A 20,013-nucleotide genomic window follows, 5' to 3' on the forward strand; every position below is an offset into this window, starting at 1 on the left:
GAGGATCGCAGGGTTGCAAGAAGCTGCATCCCTTCTAAGAGCCTCTGACGCTTTGCGAGCGGTCGCAGTTAGTTACATCTAGCGCAAAGGCACTCAGCACGCAGTCTTAGAACATCGAGTCAATCGTTTGTGCAACAGCCACAAGCAGGACGCGCAGACTTTTCGAGGTCCTCGGTGACAGCTAGTTCTCAGTTCAATCTGAATAGTGTTCATAAGGGGCTCAAAAAATACGCCTTGCCCCGCTGCACCCCCTAAGCTGGATAATATCTCTAAAAGGCTGAGATCAAAGAGGCAGCCCCTCTCCTTCTACGTGCGCGTCATTCGCATATTCGCACGGCACCCCGTGTATGTACGTTAGACCCTCACTGTGCTGGCCGCCCCTCTCCTCACTGTTTCATGGGGGTCAACACGAACTAGAGCTGTTTTGGCAAGACGCTGCCATCCCTATTTGCCTCGAGAGGCGTGCCTGCGAGCGCCTCTTTGCCGAACAGGGCGTTCGCTGGATAGGCAGAACTTTTCATATCTCCAGTCAAGCAACTCGCATCCGCGGCCCCACAAGCGCACATCCATCAACCCAAGGAGGATATATTCGCCTTTAGGGTTGCCTGTCGCTCCCGCTTCTTGCTGCGTTGTGGCATTTTCAAGCAGGTGCGAAAGCGGAGAATACAGCCTCTCCGCAGAGGCCCCCCTTCACTCCTAATTGGTGCATAGCGGGAGGCCATCCAGGGCAGGCCGGCAAGCACCTGCAGCAGCGTTTCTCTTGCCGCTGCCGCACAGTGCGGTTAGCTCACACTCAGCTGCACGGGGGATTTTATTGGGGCAGTGTTGCACCCACTCAACAAACGGCAAGAGTCGACGCAATACCGTTGCAGACCGCCTGCGCACACCCTTCTTTAAAGACTCATGAGGCCGCTGCTCTCCAAGGCCAAACGGCAGCCACAGAGCCACCTTCATCCGCAAACCTTGTAAAAAGCTCTCTCAGCTCAAATCTACATATACACGACGTAAATATCTCTTGAAAGAGACCTATCTGCATTTCACCAGAGGCCATAAAGGTCCTGCAACACTGGCCCTCAGGCGCTGTTGTTGCTGCTGCTGCTGCGCACCTTCTCCACTCGTGCTGTCAAAAGTCGAGTCTCGGTAATATATATATATATATATACTATATGCCTACATATCCTTACATATAATTTATATGTATAATATCTATATATCTATATATGTATCCCGCTGGAGGTGTAATAGGTGTCCCATCCTACCGCCTCTAAGAGCGGCAAGGGCTGCGTTTGAAACACAAGACGAGCAATTGAACAATCAAGTGGCCAACTGAAGGCAGTGCCAAGAGCAGCCTCCAAGCTGCATGTGAACCCGCACAAACCAACTGAAGCTGACGCCTAAGCGCTGCTGCTGCTGTTGCTGTTGCTGCTGTTGCTGCTGCTGCGCAACTTCTCTAGTCGTGCTGATAGATGTCGAGCCTCCCGCTGCATCCTGCAGACACGGCAGACACAGCGCAGAAAATGCCTACATGAACGCGTGCCCCGGGCAAGCGCAGGATCTGCACTAGTACAGGTGCCACTCGCCGCTGACTGACACAGCAGGAGCAACAGCAGCATGAGGCAGTAGGGGCTGACTTGACAATCTCGACGTCATCTCGAGAGCGCGCGGAGGTATACTGCGCAGTAAAGAGACACACCCCTACTGCCCCTCAGCACACTGAATCCTCCCGTCCTGGCCACGTGGCTTTCTTACACGCACACAAACCCCCACAACGGAACACCTACTAAAAAGGCCTACACTAGAGACTCTCCCCTGTGAAACTTCCATATTTCAAGCATCTGTACACCTATCCATTTCTAAGCTGAGCGCGCGACTACAAGGCCCTACCTCTAAGTAACGCTTTGCACCGAGCAGCTTATCCATGTACGCCTGCCTGCGCATTTAGACAGACCGCATGCACACGCAACTCGCACAGCACTCCTTTGGGGCTGTACACCCCCACAGACACGAAAGGCAATCTAACTTCTCTCAGACGCCAGCTTTTCCTGTCCTCCCCTAACCCCTCCCTTTTCCCCCCCTTCTCGCTGGCGCCTCTAAAGGGCAGGAGACTGATTTTCTGCCAAAACTTTTACACATGTGCCAGGCAGCGGGTGGCCGCAAGGAGCTTCTAGCACATGCCCACCGCTGTTGATTGTCGAGTGTCTTCATGTGCTCTGCTTCCCATGATGATATTTCCTTCAAAAGCTGCTGATCCCGATATCCAACGCATCTATTAAACCAAACCTGCAAGCAGAGTTGCACGAAAAAACCAAGACGAAACATTCAAGTCGCTCGTTCAGGGCACTGCGATGAGCGCCCACGTTCCATGCAAATGTTCATGCACGTATGTCGGTATGCATGTCTTTATGTATATACGTTCTGTATGCATATCTGTGTGCATATATATTCTGCATGTATGTTCTGTATGCATATCTGTATGTATATATATTCTGTATGTATGTATTTTCTGCATGTACGTATTTTCTGTATGCATGTATTTTCTGTACGTACGTATTTTCTGTATGCATGTATTTTCTGTATGTACGTATTTTCTGTATGCATGTATTTTCTGTATGCATGCATATTTTGCATGTCTGTCTGTAGGCCTGCCTGTCTTGTGATCAGTTTGCCTGTTCAGGTATCTGTCTGTCTGTACACCGTCATGTGCGTGTAGCTAAAAAAAGCGTCTGGCGTATCATACCCAATGGGGCTTGCAGGCGTGAAGACGGGTATGCTTGTAGATTCTGTTTTTTTCGTCCTCCTTGGACACGGTTCTGACACATCTATCCAATGCCAGATAGTACCCCAAGCACTTGACGCAAGATTCATCTACAGCTGCATCGGTGGGTCCCCCCAAAGCGCCAGCCTCGCCGCCATCTGCATTACTACTTTTCTCGCAGCTGCTGCTGCTGCTGGATCTGTTGCTGCTAATCCCGCACCCTTCTGGTGTGTCAGCTGCTGCTGCCTCCCTGCTGAATGGATTTCTTCGCTGTTTCGTTGCAAAGTGATTCTCCGTTTGCTGCTCGTATTCCTCGAACGCCACGAGTTTCTCAACCTGCTGATACGTGTGCTGGAGGTCTTGCCTTTCCATTTCCATGGCTTCCGGCATCTTCGGGAGCCTCATGACGTGCTTATACGCATGCAGCTCGCCCAGGGTGTACCCGTACTTCTTTTCTGCGGTTCTCAGCTTGTTTTCTGCGGACTGCTTATTTTTGAACAGGAAATATCGCGAGGCGCGGAGATCTGGATCCGCCTGGTCCGCCTCCCTATCCCGGAAGAAGATCCCCATCGTCGCAAAAGGCTGCAAGACGTCCCCAGCAGCACAGCGCCAGCAGTGCCGTTTGGCTTCTTCCGTTCCTCTGGTAAGAGCCCTGTGGACTGACAGAGGAACCGCGCTCACGACGGCGCATGCATGCCATGAACACCCCTTTCTCTGCTCTTCCTTGGACCGTTTTCCACTGCGTTTCAAGCCTCGGTGTCTCGTTTTTCGGGCGAGAAGGAGCCTCCGTCTCGCAGTTTCGCGCCCTCCGAGACACCCACTGCCGTCTGTGCGGGAGAGCGTCCCTCGAAACTGGCTGTAAAAATACACGCACCGGACGGCGCACTCACTCAGGCATCCCCAAGTTCTCAAATCTGATTAACTTATCTCGAATCATTGTGCTTTCTACATCCTGAACGCAAGCTTTCTTCATAACGGCCTGCTGGGCAATGTTGCTGGCTGCTACTACGTCGGGGCTGTCGCTGGCTCTTGGGCTCCGGCTGCCTCGCCGGGTGTCTCCGAGACGGCCAAACGGACTATTTGCACCCTTTGCATGCACCCAAATGCAGCTTTGTTGACATTGTAAAAAGCGTGCCTACCAACCCTCCACGGCTCGCGAGCAAAAACGCATGTGCGGCTTCCGTCCGGCGCCCGCCTCCCTCCGCAGCAGTGGGGCACAGCCCTTGTTGAACTTCTGCTTCTTCGCCGCTTCTCGTCGATTCCGTGCTTCTGCTTCGCCAATCTTCGACTTTAATCCCCCTTTTCGTGTTCCTGCCATCCGCGGCAGCAGGCGGAGGTACTGCCGCGCAAAGACTGCCTTCGAAGTCTCTCGTCGCCTGACTGGGCAGCAGCAGCAACAGCAGCAGCAGGCTTCCCCCCCCTTCCTCCCCCAAGGCATCGAAGCCTCATCAACGCGAAACTGGCGGCCGTTTTCAACGAATTCGCAGCACCACCACCACAGAAACGAAGAAGAGGCGGGAAGATCGCCTACGGGGCAGCTCCTCCAGCGAGCACAGCAGCCGAACGTTTGCGTGCTCCTCATCGGTACAGACAGCTGCAGCCTTTGCACCAAGGCAGCTCTGTCTGTGCAGCGGATCGCCTCGGCTTTGAGTTTGCCGCTCCTCTGCCACACAAGCGCGGCTACTGCCCCCGCCTTCCCCTCCCCAGCAGCCCTTGCGGCAGCCTTAAAAGCCTTCCAAACCTCCGTGCAAGAATTTCCCCCGCAGGTGCACCAAGCGAACGCTAAGCCCCTCCTTCTCTCCTGCCACGACTCCCCCACGGCAATAAAGGCCCCTAGCGACTGCGCAGCCCATCCGTCTGCATGCGAGAGTTTCGCTGACGAGGCTGCTGAATCCAACAGCCTTCCAGCCATCGCACCTTTCCCTGTGTTCTTCGCTGCACCCAACAGAAGCAACAACACCAACAAAAGCAGCGACACCAACAAAAGCAGCAAGCAACGCCTCTCGGATACCCCCCCAAGTGCGGAAGCTGCTTTCTCCCCAGTTGACCCCTCCGCTTCCAAGGTGTCTGTGGAGCTGCATAAACTGAGTCTTGACGATACTTCCACTGTTGCCCAGTTGAGACTAACCCCTCGCGAAGAAGAGGCTCTGCGTGCTCACGTACCAGTTGTGTTTGTGGGGGAACTCGCTGTCTCGTGGCTCAAGTTCAATGCACCGGCAATACGCACAGCCATCTTGAACGAAGTAAACAAGCGGCAGCGGGATTTTTACAATTAAGGAGACTTGGCACTGGGGTTGTGAAGGAAGTTTGGAGTGAGTGTACGTGTTTGTGAGTGTATTTTGGGAGCCCTCGCTTAAAAGGGCCCCCCCCCCCTTGCTTCAGCACGACACGGGATATACCTTCTAGAGTTTGAACTCAGCGCTTTTTGCACATAACGGCGGGGTGTCTACGTGCTGTGGATGTGGAAACTGTTGCTCTCCCGCACCGCAAGCCGTAAGAGCAACTGCAGTAGCAAGAGCAACTGGAGCATCCGCAAGCCGTAAGAGCAACTGCAGTAGCAAGAGCAACTGGAGCATCCGCAAGCCGTAAGAGCAACTGGAGTAGCAAGAGCAACTGCATGAGCATCCGCAACTGCAATAGCAAGAGCAACTGCTGCAGCAAGAGCGCTGTGTATTTGTGTAGGCCGTCTCTGAAAGAGTCTTTTGACGCAATATTCTTGAACTATGGCGGGAAGCCGTGACTTGAATAGGGAGCCTTGCCCAGATCGCATCCTCGATGACTTAGGAGGCGCTTTTGGCATGGGTGCCTTGGGGGGATTTTTGTGGCATTTTGCGAAGGGCTGGCGTAATTCTCCAAAGTATGAAAAGTGGAGAGGCGCATTGTTTTCGGGATCGCTCAAATCTCCGACAGTGGGGTCTGCCTTTGCAACGTGGGGTGGCATCTTTTGCGCCTTCGACTGCACACTGGCCTACGCACGAGGCGGCAAGGAAGACAGCTGGAATCCAGTGTTGGCAGGAGCTGCTACGGGAGGGGTCCTCTCCATGAGATCGGGGTGGAGAAGCTGCGCGAGGAACGCTGCCGTTGGTGGTATTCTTCTAGGCATCATTGAAGTCGTGCAGATTGTAGGCTAAAGGCTGCCTTTCTAATAGGCGTGATAGTACACACAGCACCTTTGGGCAGTCGCACGCGACCGCGCCAGTGTTGCTAATGTTACATACAACTATGTAGAGATATACTTATAGATGCCGTACATATGCGCGGCGTTCGGTAGATGCATGGATAGATGCCTCTCTTCAGTGCCTGTTAGGGGGCCCACCTCCCCACATGCATACAACTCAGAATGCGCAAGCAGAAAATGCTCTTGTTTTTTCTCCTCCTCTTTTTTCTCTCTTCGTTGTCTTCGCATGTGTGCATTCCCGTTTTCTGGCCGTGGTGCGAGATCTCGTGCAGCTGCTTTCGTGTGGAGGAGAGACAGCTAGCCGGCACGTGTTTTTTGTGCGTTGGGTGTCTCGAGTGTGTTTCGCTCTTTCGCGCGTTTGAGGTCGGTGCCGTTTTTGCGTCGTGCTGCTGCAGATGTTTCTGCGTGGCGCACCCTCCATGACGCCGCGCAAACAGTTCCAGCAGATGAAGGAGTACGAAGAGCTGCAGCAGCAGCAGCAACAGCAGCAGCAAAGGGCAGCGCCCGTGTCGCTGTGGTCTCGCTTTCTCCCTGCCAGCGGATCCTCTCCGACTGCCGCCTCTGCATCGCCCTCTGAGCTGCTGCATGACTCTGCGGCTCTGCGGTGAGCGGGGAGAGGCTTTCAAGGCGTGTGCTCTTCTCGTCGTGGAACGTGCAGAAGCTTGCTTGGCGTACGGGAAGCACGACACACGAACACATGGCTAGGAGGCGGGAACGAGTCTTTTTATGCACAGTGGGGCAAGAGCTTCGGGGGCGCGTTCCTTGAAATCCATGCCGCAATTTCTGCGGTTAGCTGGCGGTTATTTGGCTTTCTGATCAGTGGCAGCGAGAAGCTGCCTTGAGGAGGATCCGTCCTTCCGAGGGGTGTGCTAGGGGTGTCGCTTCTCCCCTCAGCAGCACAACACAGTGCCAGAGGGCAGCGGCCGCTGCGCCGCCGTGGCTGGTGTCAATATCTGGCCCTTACTGTTAGCAGCGGCGCAACGCACGCGCGCACATAAGGGATGGAAAAGGGAGGGGTAAGGAAAAGGGAGGGGTAAGGAAAAGGGAGGGGTAAGGAAAAGGGAGGGGTAAGGAAAAGGGAGGGGTAAGGAAAAGGGAGGGGTAAGGCAGATTAGGGAAGGCCGCCTCATCCTGTGTGGGCCCTTCCAGTTGCCCCTTGGCTGTTGGCTTTGTCATTGTTATGGCGGCTTTGCTGCTGCCGAGAAACCACACGCATTCTGTTCGTGGCTGCGAACGGCGCTGCACCAAGCGTTGCTGTCAATTTGGGAGCAGTGGGTTCGGTTCGGTTGCAGCAGGCGGAAACACGCAGGCCTGGTCGCTTCGCGCGCTTCAGATTTAGCATTAGAGCGAAATTTTCTCACAGCCTGCTGAGCGAGTCCTTCACAGCGTTGCAGCAGGGTAGGCAGGCAAGAGGCGAGCCTCGCCTCCTGGGGCGCACCGCAGGAGGAGTGCCAGAAAGACGCTCTGCCTCTACTTATTGCCCTATTTAGGAGACGAGGGGAGGGTTTGAACGAGTGGTGCTGCTCGGAGGCTGCCGCGCAAGCACGCCTTCCCGGCGTCTCACGAAGCGCCGCCCACGCAGGCCTTCCCCAAGTACCCTCCAAAGCCTCCTTCCCTAGAAGCGCAACAGTTTAGGGGATTGCCTCATGCCTCATGCCGAACCTTGGAGGAGGCTACCCCGTGCAGCAGCCGCAACAACAAGAACAACGCGTGCCGCTGCCTCGGCGACGCGCCGCGAAGGAGGAGCATGATGGCAATTCTCTCTGACGTATCTGCGTTGGCACTGTGCAGCATGCAGCCAGGCTTTTGGGCGTGAAAGGCAGTGCAGTGCGAAGGGATGCGCTTTTTGGCTGCAGTGCGCAGAGGGCCTCTGCCCGCTGCAGTCGGAGAAAAAAGCGCATCGCATCGCGCCGCTGCACCTCGCAGCGGCAGCTAAGGCAGCTAAAGCGCACTAAGCGCCAACTGGCCAACCCGCGCTTCCTCGCTACTACTGCTCGCGCTGTGCGGCTTCACAGCTCTAACACAACCAACCCTCCCAAAAAGCAGCTCGCGCGGAAGCACCCGCACGAGGGTGAGTCGTGCGGGGATGCGCCTTGCTACAAAGTCTCTCGCGAAAACGCTTGCTGCTGGCGAACGGCCTCGCGAAAAAGACACACCTGCGGGGCAAGGGAAAAGCGTGCCTTTCTTCCGCCAGCCTCTCAAGCACGCAGCCAGCGTGCCTGCACACTGCGGGAGGGGAACTGGACTAGGGAAAGAAAGAAAGGGGGCGCTCGGAGCTGGCAGCGATCACCGCTGCAGCCTACCGGTGGCCCCCCCCATGTTTGTGCGTGGCTTCGCGACAAAAGCGTTTTTTTGTTGGTGATATCGCGAAGAAGAGGGTCGAATCTTGGAAGGCGTCGCTAAGAAGCGCAAGCCTGCGAGATTCTGCATCACGCGAGGCAACAGACACACCAACAGAAAAAGGCAGGGGAGGACGAAGCGCTGCTTTGGAGGGGGCGTGTATGTACACCCCAGCAGGGGGTGTATGTGCACCGACGCCGTGTGGAAGCACCCTCCTCGACACTAAACTTCCCCCTCAAAATACCACTCCAACAACCACCCCAAAAATTCTACAACACTGCGACGCCCGCAGCAGCAGCCCGTTGCTGTGCCTCCATGCATGCAGCATGCAACATGCTGCATGCTGCATGCTTTCACGCGGCAATAAAGAACCGAGGCACCACCCTCTCCTAACGCATGCCTCCCCTGCCTTCCCACCACCCACGGTGTGCTAAAACTATCTCGTTCTGCCCCTGCAGAAGCTGTCTAGACTCCTCACACGCGCACGCCACGACTTACCTGGTGTACAGGCACCTCCAGCGTCGGGACAAGGGCGCTTGACAATTGCTGCTCTTCCTGCACGTTGCCCAACGCAAGCACCAGAAGCTCTCCGGGTGTGGCCGTTGAGTGTACATACAGCCGGCAAGGCAGAGGGGGGGCATGCCACGTCCACACCAGGGAACGAGCAAGCGAAGCATGGAGCAAGCGCATATATGAATATCCGCATATCTGGATATTGGTACAGCTATATACACATATACATACATTCGTATTTTCACCAAACGCACTCGAACGAACGTATATATATACACTCCTCTATACACATCAATACTTACCTACCTACATACATATATAGGCGTACAAATATTTGCATACACATGTGTATATATGCATATAAAGGCATATGAATACACCGATACACACCTATGGACACTCATATATGCATATACACACATATGTATACACATATAGATACACCGAGAGAGAGGGAGAGAGAGAGACGAGGAAAGTTTGATCGAACGCGCTATAGAGTTGAGCTTTGCAGCAGAGAAGCTAGTGGTTAGGTCTGAGTGTTAGAGGGTGCTTGCGCATTTTTCAACGCTTCTAAAGGCCTTGAAGAGGCTCTTAAGGACCCCTCCACTCCCGTGCTCAGGGGTTAAGGGGCAGCTTCCCGCACCGCTTGATTGTCGTTTTCGACGCGTCCATTTGGAGAGGAAGAAGAAATAGCATCGTATCGCATTTTGTGAGTAGCTGTTGTAGCAGAAGAGAGCACTTCTTCCTGCAGAGCAGGTGTGTGTTGTGCATGACCTCCTTGTGAGCAGGGGATCACCGTGACGGCTGGTAGTCTCCCCCCCTGCGCATGCGTCGCGTTCCCACGACAAGCGCGTGTCTCTTGAGAGGCTTCCTCCCAGCCTCGCAAACGCGCCTCGCTCAGCGGCGTAGGCATCCCTGCGGAGGCAGCGAGGCTGCCTCTCGGAGAAGCGCTTACACTGTCTGTACACCCCGGGGTAAGGCCTGCAGCGTCCCCATGGGCAGCACCGCAGACAGCAGGTGGGACCCCCCCGTTTCGCGTTGCCTTTTGTGTTTTCCAGCGTGCTGCTTCGCTTTTTTCTGAGTCGCTGCATGCTGATTTTGCTTCGGGTGTGGCGAAGGCGGGAGCTGCGGCAGGGGGAGCTTGCTGTGCCTCTTGGTCGGTAATGAGACGGTGCTGCTGCAGCCTGCGCAGCGCTTCCTTCGCTTGCCGCTTTCGTGCAATTTCAATGGTGGTCGCTGCAGCGACGCCTCTGTGCGTCATTGGCACTAAGGGCGTCTCTGCACTCGCATGCAGCCGCTGCTGCTGCTGCTGCTGCAGCTGCTTCTGCAAGCGGCTTGCGAAGGGGGTAATGATGGCTGGCTTGGAAGGGCCATGGGAGCACGGGAAGTGGCTTTGCAAGCAAGCCGCTGCGCTGCTGTCTTGCCTGCTCCCACGCCGCGGCAGCGTAGCCTGCATTGCCTTGTACCGCTCGTCTACGACAAACGTGTGGTTCAAGTGCACCCCCTGCCGATTCCAAACCCCCCGTTCAATTTCCCACTGGCCGTCTGGAGGGGTGTCTGCTATCCAGCTGCAAGGCTGCTTTGCCCCCTGGCGCTGCTGCCCTCGGGGGGGAGGAAAGGGCCTTTGCGGCGTTCGTACACTGGGCTGCGGTAGCTCGGAACTTGTCGCAGTGTCTGCCGTCTCACAGGACTGCGAAGCCTCAGCTGCGTCGACGTTCTCGGCAGACAGCGGCAAGTGAGGGGGGATGCTGCTGCCCGCAGGCTTCGCGTCTGCTAGGCAGCGCTCCTGAGCCAGTGGAAACTCGCCTCTCTTTTGCAAGGCAGAACTCGGGGAAGCAGACGAAGAAGAGGGGAGAAAGAAAAGGTCGCTGTGCCGCCTGCGACGGTGCTCTTGCTCTTCTCGCTCGACATGCGCGCGCAGAGCGGCGGCGGCGGCTGCAGCTGAGACGCTTCGGCAATCTGCCAGCAAGTCGCCACCACAAGAGGCAGTGCTTCCTTCGGAATGGTTGGTCTCTGGGGGCTGGGAGTGGCATCGGCCAGATCCGCGTAGCTTGAGAGGTACCAACAGACTCCGCATGCCGCGAGTGTGGCGAGATTTCCCTCCTACAGACCTCTCTGCGTCACGCAGGGAGGCTTCCTGTTGCGCAGATAAGCTGCCAGCCGGATCGAACGCTATGGGGCTTACGTCTTCTTTGCCGCTGACGGCCTGCGCACTCTCGCTGCGTTCCCAGGAGCTGTCTGTACACCTCGTCATTGTCACTGCCGTCCGGGCAGTGCCTTTCCCCCCCCTCCCACTCGCTACCCAGGATTCCAAGTCAGGAGCGATGCTTGTTCCACTACGACTGCTGCCACACCGCGTTGTGCAGCAGCTGGAAGCCGTGGTGTTGCTGGTAGTGGCGTCCTTGAGCTTCATCTCTCCAATGCGAAATGCGGGAAGAAATCCCTTTGCCTTGCCTTGACCCACATGGCAGTGAGTAGCGGAGGCTTTTGAAGAAGAGCCATAGTGATCCTGCCGCCCCTGGGAGGGCCAAAGGTGACCTCTTGCGGCTTCGTGACTCTGGAGTATGCCCATGGTGTCATATCAACGGTGGCTTTCCAAAGGGCTCCGCCGTATATATTTACGCTGCAGCTGTTTCAGTTTGAGGTCTGCACATGTGGCAAAGGCCCCTCGTTTCAGACAGGAATATGCAAACTGCAGATCCGAAACGTCACACGAGTTCTGTTCATGGCGGGATGCCAGCCCGGTGGCCTTGATTCTGGGTCTGCAAAACTCTGTCTGCTAGCGTCGAATGGGAAAAAGCAATAAAAATGCTATCGCAATCCTGAAATACAAAGATCTACAGTGGGAAACAATATGGAGGCTAGCCGGATAGAATTCACGAGTAGATCGGCTGACGACGCGCTGCTCAACTGGACCACGTTACGGCAAGAGAAAAGAATGACTGAGGCTGGCGACGTATGTACTATATAAACCAGCAGAATTCATATTCAAATGTGTAGTTGCATTTTGTATATTGTCCTATGGAGCCCATAATGCCACAAATGCCCACTGCAGGGTTGCGCGTGGGGTGCCTACCGGCTGCAGAGGGTCACTGGCTGTATCTGACCAAGAGTACAAACAATACCCCGACCGGGAAAATCGTTGTGTTTTCCCACAATATCTCGTGCGCCATTGAAGTGGTCTATTCTCACATGAATTACACGGCAGTACAGCTTTTTAGTGGCAATACTTGCAGGATGCCCTGCGATGTGCAAGTACTCGAGCCCTCAACTCTGCCTGTGGCGGTAAAGAACACCTAGACGCTAACGCTCATGGCCACTCTTCGGCGGCCCTTTCGGCATAGGTGGCAGAAGCTCCTTCTTTCAGTGGTCAAAAATCTCCTGGACCGTGAAGAATCAGAAAACGGCACAGCATTTTCCGTATCGTAATGCTCCTCCATCGAAGGCTTCCTTAGAGACACTCAGACTCTACAAAGCATGAGGAAAAGGTGTTGGATGTTGTTTTAGAAGAAATACTGCCTTTTTTGCCTTCCCCCGCAGGCTCCAGCACGGGGAGAGGGATAGCTACGCTGCGCTTTGCTGCACCTTTTGTAGCATTGCTCACATTCATCGCTAGTTGCATATAACATCAAGCACAAATATACATATTATATATCTCACAATGCCTCATCGTGCTGAGCGAGTGGCATTTTGCGACGAGTAACATGCAAACGCCTTCAAGCCAAATCCTTCATCCTTCACTAAATATAAGTGGTTTAGCAAAGAATGTCTAAGTATAGCCTAGCCCGCTGCATATCTGCCTCGCATGCACCTGACATCACCTTATCTCCTTCCATACCATTTACCCAGCAATGTAGGCAGGTGCACGCTTTTGAATATGTGTGGGCTTTCGCATAGAACCCCGCATGCGTCCACTGCCGACATTTCTCGTGTGCTTCTGATACGGGACATACATGGGATCGCTGGCTGCTTGAGTTCTGACCATCACCGCAATGGTTTTAGTACCCTTTCTTGGCATATCAGACACGCCAGGGAGCCTCCCACAACGCTTAAAACATACTTTAGGTAGTAAACTTTGACTGGTGAATGTAAAAAGTCCGTTTGGCTTTGATTTCTTACCAAGGCTTCATGCAGTACAACAGGTGCACCGCAGCTGGACCACGGGATGATTTCATCTTAATCACAGCAAGCTGTGCATCATCTGGGCTCTACAGTCTACCCTTAGGCCCATACAACACTTTTGCATTTCAGCGGACCCCCAGGTTTCGTGTGTTGTCCCTTCTAGCGTGTTGTGTCATTTGTAATAAATGGTCGAAAATTCGATTTGGGGGCATAGTTCACATATCGCATAAAGCAGCGTCCAAAAAAATGTAGTGCTGATAAAGAAATCCCAGGTGTCCCCTCTCGCTTTGTTCCTCTCATTTTGCCTTATTCAAGAAACCCACCACCACCACGGGGTTAGGCGACTTGAGATTCTACTTGACGCTCGCACCACCAATTTAAACCTGGCCTGACTTTGGATTACTTGGAGTTAGTCATGGCTTCTGTTCACCCTTCCTCCCAACACCCAGTCATTTTCGAAGAGCAAAAATTTGTGCACACATCAAGTCCTACAGAATACCACCCTGCAAGCAGGGTAATATGTGGCACCAGCGCCATGAGGTGAACTGCATAAAATAACTTCGCTCTTTAGTACATTTCTTAAAAGTTCAATGAACCGTAATTCCAAGATCAAAATCTGAAAATATTGATGGAGTTGCCACTGGCCGAGGAGACGCACGGGGAATTAAAAAGTAGCGAGGACACAGCAACAGTCCCTACAAAAGGAGCTAGTTAGACTGGATTTACTGTCGCAACAATCAGGCCCGAAGTTGAAACAATCATGCAGCAGTCGGGGTAGCAGCCAAGATATCTAGGGCATCAGCCACCCATGCATGAGCTTCCCTGTAGCCGCCCGGTGCAGCGGGCGAAACTCTACTTCGACTCGTTCTACTACACAAGCTCTATATCAGTACGAAAGTACTGAGGAGCAATCGACTCACTGCCTTGTTTATGTGTCTTACACGTTGCAGAAAAATGTTAACTCGACACAAAACGGCGCAGGGTCGATGTTCCTACTCTAGCTGCCCTGTGCAGCTAGCTGTAAGCGCCCGCAGTGCTTGAAGAGTCCAGAAACGTGCACCTTAGTTGCCCCTCTCCTCTCACGTCAGCAACTCTGAGGGGCTCAGGCAGGCGAAAGAGGAATACTTCGGGAAAGGAACCCGAACAACTTTTAGACAAGTTTGTTTCGAGTCTGATCAAAACCGCCCTCTCGGAAGGCTTTTGATGACATTTTACATCTGGTAACAAGAACTGCAAACTGGGGTGCGGAAGCGATAGCGCTCAGAAGTCTGCTAAGGGACAGCTGGAATTTTCCCATGAAACAATTCAAGACACCATGGGGAAGGCGAGGTGCCCAAGCAGCTACCAAAATAGGGACACACTGGCCGTTGACAAAGGCTAAATACTAATAAGCGAAAAAGCAAGAGCGAGCCTCCGGACAGAGAATGGCGGCAACCCCGGAAGCTCAGGTGTAACGCACTGGCCCCAGACTCGCTCAAAATGCAAAGACACGTATACACCCGTGGTCATGCGGGAGGATCTTGATTCAGTATCGCCTCCCTGCCCTCGTTCGCTTGTCTGCTAGGAATATGCTGCCCTAAAGGTGGTCAAAAGCGCATAATTCGGTCAATGGGGCGTCAGTGCAACACTTCACCCATTGTCTGGAGTCGCTCCCTGTCGAATTTTGATGTGCCAAATCAACATGACAGCACGTGATTGCCAATTGCTTGCACAGCAAATAATGAGCTTGTTGTTCAAATAAGCAGTGACTCCGAAAGATGGTGTGCCGCAAAAGCATGAGGCTCACTTTTACTTGGAGCCACGGCAGCAGCGTACAATGGCGACAGTAGCAATAGCTGGATTCACCCTCACTCTGGATCTCTATTTCTGAAAGGCAATTATTCTTCTAGCAATATAGATTAAACGTAACTTGAAACAAGCGATGCAGCGCTGCCATGTTCAAGGTGCAGGCAGACACACAGAGAGAAGGGCGCAGAGGGAGGTCGGCTGCCAGGGGTCCATGAATGCAAGTGGCGCAAGGGATGATGGAACAAGACACACTGAAGTGTTGATTACTAAGCCTTAAATAGAGAAAAGCTCTTATTCGAACAAGTGCAAAGAGGTGGTTTTTTGTTTATGTTTTATGGGGTCGGCTGTCAAGTCGGTAGGGTGGCAGTAGGCAGAGAAGTAGTGGTAGGCTGAGCATGCACGCGAGGCGTGCAGAGTGCTCTTTGTTGCAGCCCTCTTTTCCCAGCGCTTCCTCGTCCGCAAAGACGCAGCTCCGTTGCTGACTTGGCAATTTGCATTGAAGTCATTAAGGCCTTAAACCTCCCACTGCCATCGCCCAGCCACACAACATAGCCCTCTGCACAGCGCCGAGGAGCAAGAGGGCAGCGCTCTGTGTTCCTGAACGCGAAGCGAGGGGTGAACTTTGCGGCCAAATGGTCACCTCTCAGCTGTAGACTCTTCGAATTCTCCCAAGAAAGACGCCGTCCTCCTACTTCGCACTCGTGAGACGGCTCTCTACGCTGCAGAGGCAGCGGATCATGCAAGTTCTGCCGCCGCGCAGCCGCCTCTCACGTTGACCAGTTCCTTCCAGTTTCCAGCCGTCATGATGAGAGGGGGGTCTTCAGTCTGACCTTCCAACAGGTCTGCCTGCCACCACAACTGCAGAGGCATTCCTTCCCCCCTCTCCGCTCTCCCCCGCGGTATTTTACGCTTGCCAGAAACTCCCTCCAGTGCGCAGCTGCGTGTCCTCGCGGCGAGCATGGTCTTCTCCCTGGCTCTGAATTCCGTAGCTGATCTCGTTCCAGTCTCGTCGCGCCGTCTGAGCCTTCGAATCCGCTCGCCCCCGTCCCCGTGTGACGAACTCCATCTGCGTCTCCGGCGAGTCAGGATACATACCCCCTCCCCACCCTCCTCCGCCTGATCCTTCCGGAGTGCACTGGCCACGCTGGTCGTCGCCGCCGCCGCTAAGGAGCGCATGCAGAAACGGAGGCGGCAGCTGCATGTCGCTCTCCCGCCCCGAGTCTCTCAAACCGGTGATTCCCTGCGCCGTGTTTGTTGAATGATGGGATTTTCTCCAGCGGCAGCTGCACCTGGCCACGAGCCGCAGGGGCCTCCAGCGTCGTCCGCTGCTGGCTTGTTCGTTCACCCCCCCCCCCTCAAGCGTTCGAGGCTGAATCTGCTGTGGGAGGAAGGGACTGCGTCGGGAGCTCTCCAGTAGGCTTCCCCAACTTGCAGCAGCAGCAGCAGCAACAGGCTCCCGGAGACTCCTCCTCGGTGCAGGAGCAGCAGGATATCATGCAAGAGGAATTCCCAAAGACTCGTCCTGAGAGGGCAAAGGAAGCCCCAACGCAGGTGGCCTCTCCTGCAGCTGCAGCCAGCGCTTTTAACGATGCATGCGCCGCCACGGCGTCTCTAGAGAATGCGCTCGACAGTCTGGTGAACCAACTCGGCAATTCTTCGCTTACGTATGATAGTGGCCTCCGCATGATGGCAAACCTCAAGTCTCAAGACATCGCCTTGCGGCTCGAAGCCACGCAGGCATATCGCAGATCCCTTAGCAGCCGGCAGGAGAGCGCCGTTGGAAACACCTCGGCAGCGGGGGGAGCTTCTGCGTTGAGCAGCACTTTGCCAGGAGGCGGTTCCGACATGCTTAGTGGGCCCCTGTTGGATGTGTGTATCGACGAGTTTGTTGACATGAACCTTGTGACGCATGTAGTTGAGTCTCTGCGTCTGCCACACCCTCATTTGCAACTGGAATCCATCCTGCTGTTGCAGCGCCTCTGCCGCGGCACTTTCGCGCAGACGTTGCGAGTTGTATCGTCCAGCCTCTTGGACGCCGTAGTAGACATTCTGAAAAAGCTGACTCTTGACGCCCCTGGGGGAATGGAGCTGCGCGTTGCCATCTTCTCCTTCTTGACGAAGCTGGCGCTCGACTTCAAACACGAGAAAGACTTGTCGCTCGTCCGAAGGCCGCTAGTGCTTCCAGCAGTGCTCCGCTGCGCAAACCTCCACCCCGGGGTAGAGGCTGTGCGCTGCGTGGAAGCCTTGGTGCATCCCCGCTTTTGCGCAGCCGACATGAAGATCGCCGTCCTCAAGTTTCTGGTGCGTGTCATGGCGGAGTCTGAAGATCCCACCAGCCTCTCCTTGGCGTGCAATGCATGCGTGACACTCTGCGACAGTCCGGAGGGCGTCGCCGCCGTCCTCGAAGCCATGGCCATGCCACACATCATGAAACTCTTGTGCCACCCCGATGAAGCGGTAGTTTTCGATGCGCTTTCCATCGCTGCACGCATCGCCTTCATAGGAACAACACAACAGATCGATCAAGTCATCGGAATGGGCACGGTTAGCACCATGGTTCAAGTGCTCACTGATCCAGCCGTCGCCAGCCCCATGGCCAGGGCCAGGGCATGCAACACCATCGGTAACCTCGGCTGCGAAACTCCCACGCAAGTTCAGGTACGCTCAACATACTCACGGCAACACTGCGGAGCAAACGATTCAACAAAAGCCACGATTCAACAAAACGCACACGCCAGGAAAAAATTCGCTCATGCGCGACAAGGAAACACGAGCTCAACGCAGCTCCCAAATCGTGTTCTGACGGGATCTCGAAGAAAACTTTTAGACGCTATGTATATATATATCTCTATGCACTGGCTATGGCGCATACTCCACATATGTATATATATACATGTATGGGCGCATCCATACATCCATACATATGTATATAGATACATGTATGTATATAAGCGCATGCATCCATACATTTCTGCATAGATTCATGTATACTTGCAAGCGCGGCTCCTATGGTTGCCTGCTATACTCCATTTGCTGCTTGCCTGCTCGCAAATCAGGGCTTGGCTTGTGCACTGCCGTCGCTTGCTGCTCCTGTGCGCGCGTGCGTCTGTACAGGCCATCATCGACACTCAGGCTTTCCCCTTGCTTCTGGAGATCTTTCAAGTCGATCCTGACTACAACACGCGCATTGAGGCGGCTTATGCGGTGTGCGCGTGCCTCTCGAGGGCGAGTCCGCAGCAAGTGGGAGTCATTGTCTGTTGCACTACACGAGCACCTTCCTTCGTTGAACGAGGTCGTGGATCCTCTCGCGTCTACTTTGCACACGAGCCGGACGAGCCGTGCGTGCTATCCCTCACTGGTTCGAACCCTTGCCTCCATCTCATTGCAGACATGCTGGAGCTCGTGTCGCAGAGTGACCCTTCGAACAGCGGCAGCCTCAAGCTGTGCAAGGCCATCTTGAGGGGCTTGGAAAACATCCTTGAGGTTGGCGTGCAAGAAGGCAAATCCTTGGATTTGCCGGAGAACCCGTATGCACGGCTTTTCCAGGCAGTTCAGGTGGGTGAGGGGGAAGGGGGAGCGTCGAGTGCGTGGGGGGGACAGGGGAGGAGTGCACCCTACTGTTGCGAAAAACGCATTCTTCTCCGTCCTCGGAGAGATGGGAGAAGGATGTTCTCTCCGCTGCTTCCGGCGGGAGGGATAGTTGCGAGGGGCGGGTGCTGCACGGTTTGTTGTGAGCGAGGGGCTCCTTCTTGAATAGAAGGAGGGAGGCACGTCTCTTGTCTGCAGAGGCGTCTGCGACATGCGTGTAGCTGGTCGCGTGGATGGTAGTAGTGGGGTGTTCGCTGTCTTGACGATTCCCGCAAAAATCACACGGATCACCGTCTGCGACGTTTGGTCGTGGCGCTCTGCGTTGGCTGGCTTGGCGAGCTTGTGCTTCCTCTGCAAATGCCTTGTTGGATGCGCTTCAGGGAGACATAAAGCTGGCGCGCATGCGCTACTTTCCGGATTACAATGTGGCAACCAAGGCGCACAGCATCTTGCAGTACTTTACGACGCTGTCCTCGCGAGCCATCAAGGCGTGACGTGAAAAGAGACTGCAGGCCCGCAATTTGTGCTTAATAGGAAAAGAGGCGGAATGAGCGACTCGAGTTCGACGCATGCGGAGCGAGCTGAGGAAGATCTATCCCCCAGAAGGGGAAGGGACGTGGCAATTGCCCGTTCCTTCCCATTGTATACCCCAGCCAGCCGGGGTGGTATATGCGGTCTTTGCTGAGTGCGTCCACCAGTTCGCTCTGCTTTCTCTGACAGCCAACTGGAAGGGCTGTAAGAAAACAGCGCAGTAACGGCTGCAGCCCGAGAGGAGGGCCTTGCACCACACGCACGACGTGCGCGCTCACGATGAAGAAAATGCACATTCCCGTGCATCGAGCTTTTGCGTACCTCTAGGTGGTTCACCTTTGATGAAAATGCATTGTTGGCGTCGTGACACAGATGTTGCCTGCTGGTGTATTTGGGGTGGGAAACATGAGATACGAAAAACGGAGGGCTGTCGGGGTAGGCTGCAGAGCACCACCCCTGCCTGCACGTGGTGTGTCTGGCTCCCCGCATTGCCCGTTGCTAGCCTCCCTCTAAGCCGCCATTCGCTTTCTGCTGAATCCGGCAATGCAAGCATCATGTACGATAATCGACGCCAGTTCCGAACGCTATAGCTAGCACCAGTTTACGAGTGATAGGGATCCCCTCTCGTTGTCGGCTTCAACATGTAATGTACCGCCGCGTGGGGTGTAGGGCAGTGCATCGCAAGGGCCTGCTCCTCATATGCATCATGTGCCTCGCTAAAATGGCTATCGTAGAGCAACAGGATTCCGCAACTCCTTGGTCACGAGCTCAGACGATTTTCCCGACTGTCGGATTCCTTTGCGAGCTGAACTGCCTTAGTTTTGAGCTTGACATAACCCTAAGACGCTGCAACGGTCTCAGCGCCTCTGGGTTTTTTTCTAAGCGCCGGGGCTTGGACTGCACATAATGTCTTAGTCGGAGGCCGACGAGCATCCGGACACCCGAGGGTTGGACTGTATTGTGCAGCACTGAGGTTTTCTACTGACGAAGATGGCTGTGTGCGCGTCTAGATAATTCAGTTAGCCGGCCGATGAGGAGGGTGCCTTCTGGCTGTTTGATCTGTTTCGCTACACTAGAAAGCTCTTTGTCTGTAGGGCGAGCCCTGGCAGGATTACAGGTTTCAACAGGGCACTTTGTGGGTAAAGCGTCCTTCGAAATGTGGACGGAGTCAAACGTAGTGTTCCGCCGGGTTGAAGCA

General features: G+C 54.6%; 4 protein-coding genes and 1 pseudogene across 4 annotated transcripts; 3 read left to right on the plus strand and 2 right to left on the minus strand.

Annotated features, from left to right (window-relative positions):
- Window positions 1-1,214: 1,214 nt before the first annotated feature.
- On the minus strand, window positions 1,215-3,325 carry LOC34618795. Its single transcript, XM_026337026.1, has 6 exons — window positions 2,738-3,325; window positions 2,180-2,280; window positions 1,885-1,930; window positions 1,632-1,672; window positions 1,442-1,488; window positions 1,215-1,264 (listed from the first exon to the last, which is right to left on the minus strand). Exons 1-6 carry the CDS (start codon window positions 3,323-3,325, stop codon window positions 1,215-1,217), a joined length of 873 nt encoding a protein of 290 aa, XP_026192811.1.
- Window positions 3,326-3,924: 599 nt separating this feature from the next.
- LOC113147220 lies at window positions 3,925-5,190 on the plus strand. Its single transcript, XM_026337028.1, has 4 exons — window positions 3,925-4,068; window positions 4,243-4,705; window positions 4,799-4,998; window positions 5,116-5,190. The coding sequence occupies exons 1-4, from the start codon at window positions 3,925-3,927 to the stop codon at window positions 5,188-5,190; spliced, it is 882 nt and encodes a 293-aa protein (XP_026192813.1).
- Window positions 5,191-5,478: 288 nt separating this feature from the next.
- Window positions 5,479-6,541, plus strand: LOC34618794 (mitochondrial import inner membrane translocase subunit tim17). Its single transcript, XM_022732112.2, has 2 exons — window positions 5,479-5,877; window positions 6,329-6,541. Exons 1-2 carry the CDS (start codon window positions 5,479-5,481, stop codon window positions 6,539-6,541), a joined length of 612 nt encoding a protein of 203 aa, XP_022591809.2.
- Window positions 6,542-7,111: 570 nt separating this feature from the next.
- Window positions 7,112-11,358, minus strand: LOC34618793. The gene is made up of 4 exons (XM_026337029.1): window positions 10,426-11,358; window positions 9,430-10,365; window positions 8,237-8,318; window positions 7,112-7,548 (listed from the first exon to the last, which is right to left on the minus strand). Exons 1-4 carry the CDS (start codon window positions 11,356-11,358, stop codon window positions 7,112-7,114), a joined length of 2,388 nt encoding a protein of 795 aa, XP_026192814.1.
- A 4,599-nt stretch (window positions 11,359-15,957) lies between these two features.
- Window positions 15,958-18,778, plus strand: LOC34618791 (annotated as a pseudogene).
- The last annotated feature ends 1,235 nt before the right edge of the window (window positions 18,779-20,013 follow it).

Source organism: Cyclospora cayetanensis, unplaced genomic scaffold (assembly GCF_002999335.1).
Source record: "Cyclospora cayetanensis isolate NF1_C8 unplaced genomic scaffold, CcayRef3 CcayRef3_contig_16, whole genome shotgun sequence".
NCBI lineage: Eukaryota > Apicomplexa > Conoidasida > Eucoccidiorida > Eimeriidae > Cyclospora > Cyclospora cayetanensis.

Bases quoted from the DNA above. Each gene is read 5' to 3' on its own strand.
- LOC34618795 (XM_026337026.1), bottom strand. From the start codon at position 3,325: ATGGGGATCTTCTTCCGGGATAGGGAGGCGGACCAGGCGGATCCAGAT. The intron at 1,931-2,179 runs GTGGGCATGTGC...CTAAATGCGCAG, and splicing joins ACACTCGACAATCAACAGCG to GCAGGCGTACATGGATAAGC. The intron at 1,489-1,631 runs GTCAGCCCCTAC...CCGTGTCTGCAG, and splicing joins GATGACGTCGAGATTGTCAA to GATGCAGCGGGAGGCTCGAC.
- LOC113147220 (XM_026337028.1), top strand. From the start codon at position 3,925: ATGTGCGGCTTCCGTCCGGCGCCCGCCTCCCTCCGCAGCAGTGGGGCA. The intron at 4,069-4,242 runs GCCATCCGCGGC...ACGAATTCGCAG, and splicing joins ATCCCCCTTTTCGTGTTCCT to CACCACCACCACAGAAACGA. The intron at 4,999-5,115 runs GTAAACAAGCGG...CTCGCTTAAAAG, and splicing joins GCACAGCCATCTTGAACGAA to GGCCCCCCCCCCCTTGCTTC.
- LOC34618794 (XM_022732112.2), top strand. From the start codon at position 5,479: ATGGCGGGAAGCCGTGACTTGAATAGGGAGCCTTGCCCAGATCGCATC. The intron at 5,878-6,328 runs GTAGGCTAAAGG...GTGCTGCTGCAG, and splicing joins TCATTGAAGTCGTGCAGATT to ATGTTTCTGCGTGGCGCACC.
- LOC34618793 (XM_026337029.1), bottom strand. From the start codon at position 11,358: ATGGGCATACTCCAGAGTCACGAAGCCGCAAGAGGTCACCTTTGGCCC. The intron at 10,366-10,425 runs GTACGAACGCCG...CAGGGGGCAAAG, and splicing joins CCGAGCTACCGCAGCCCAGT to CAGCCTTGCAGCTGGATAGC. The intron at 8,319-9,429 runs GTGCGGGAAGCT...ACGCCTTCCAAG, and splicing joins TCGAAAACGACAATCAAGCG to ATTCGACCCTCTTCTTCGCG.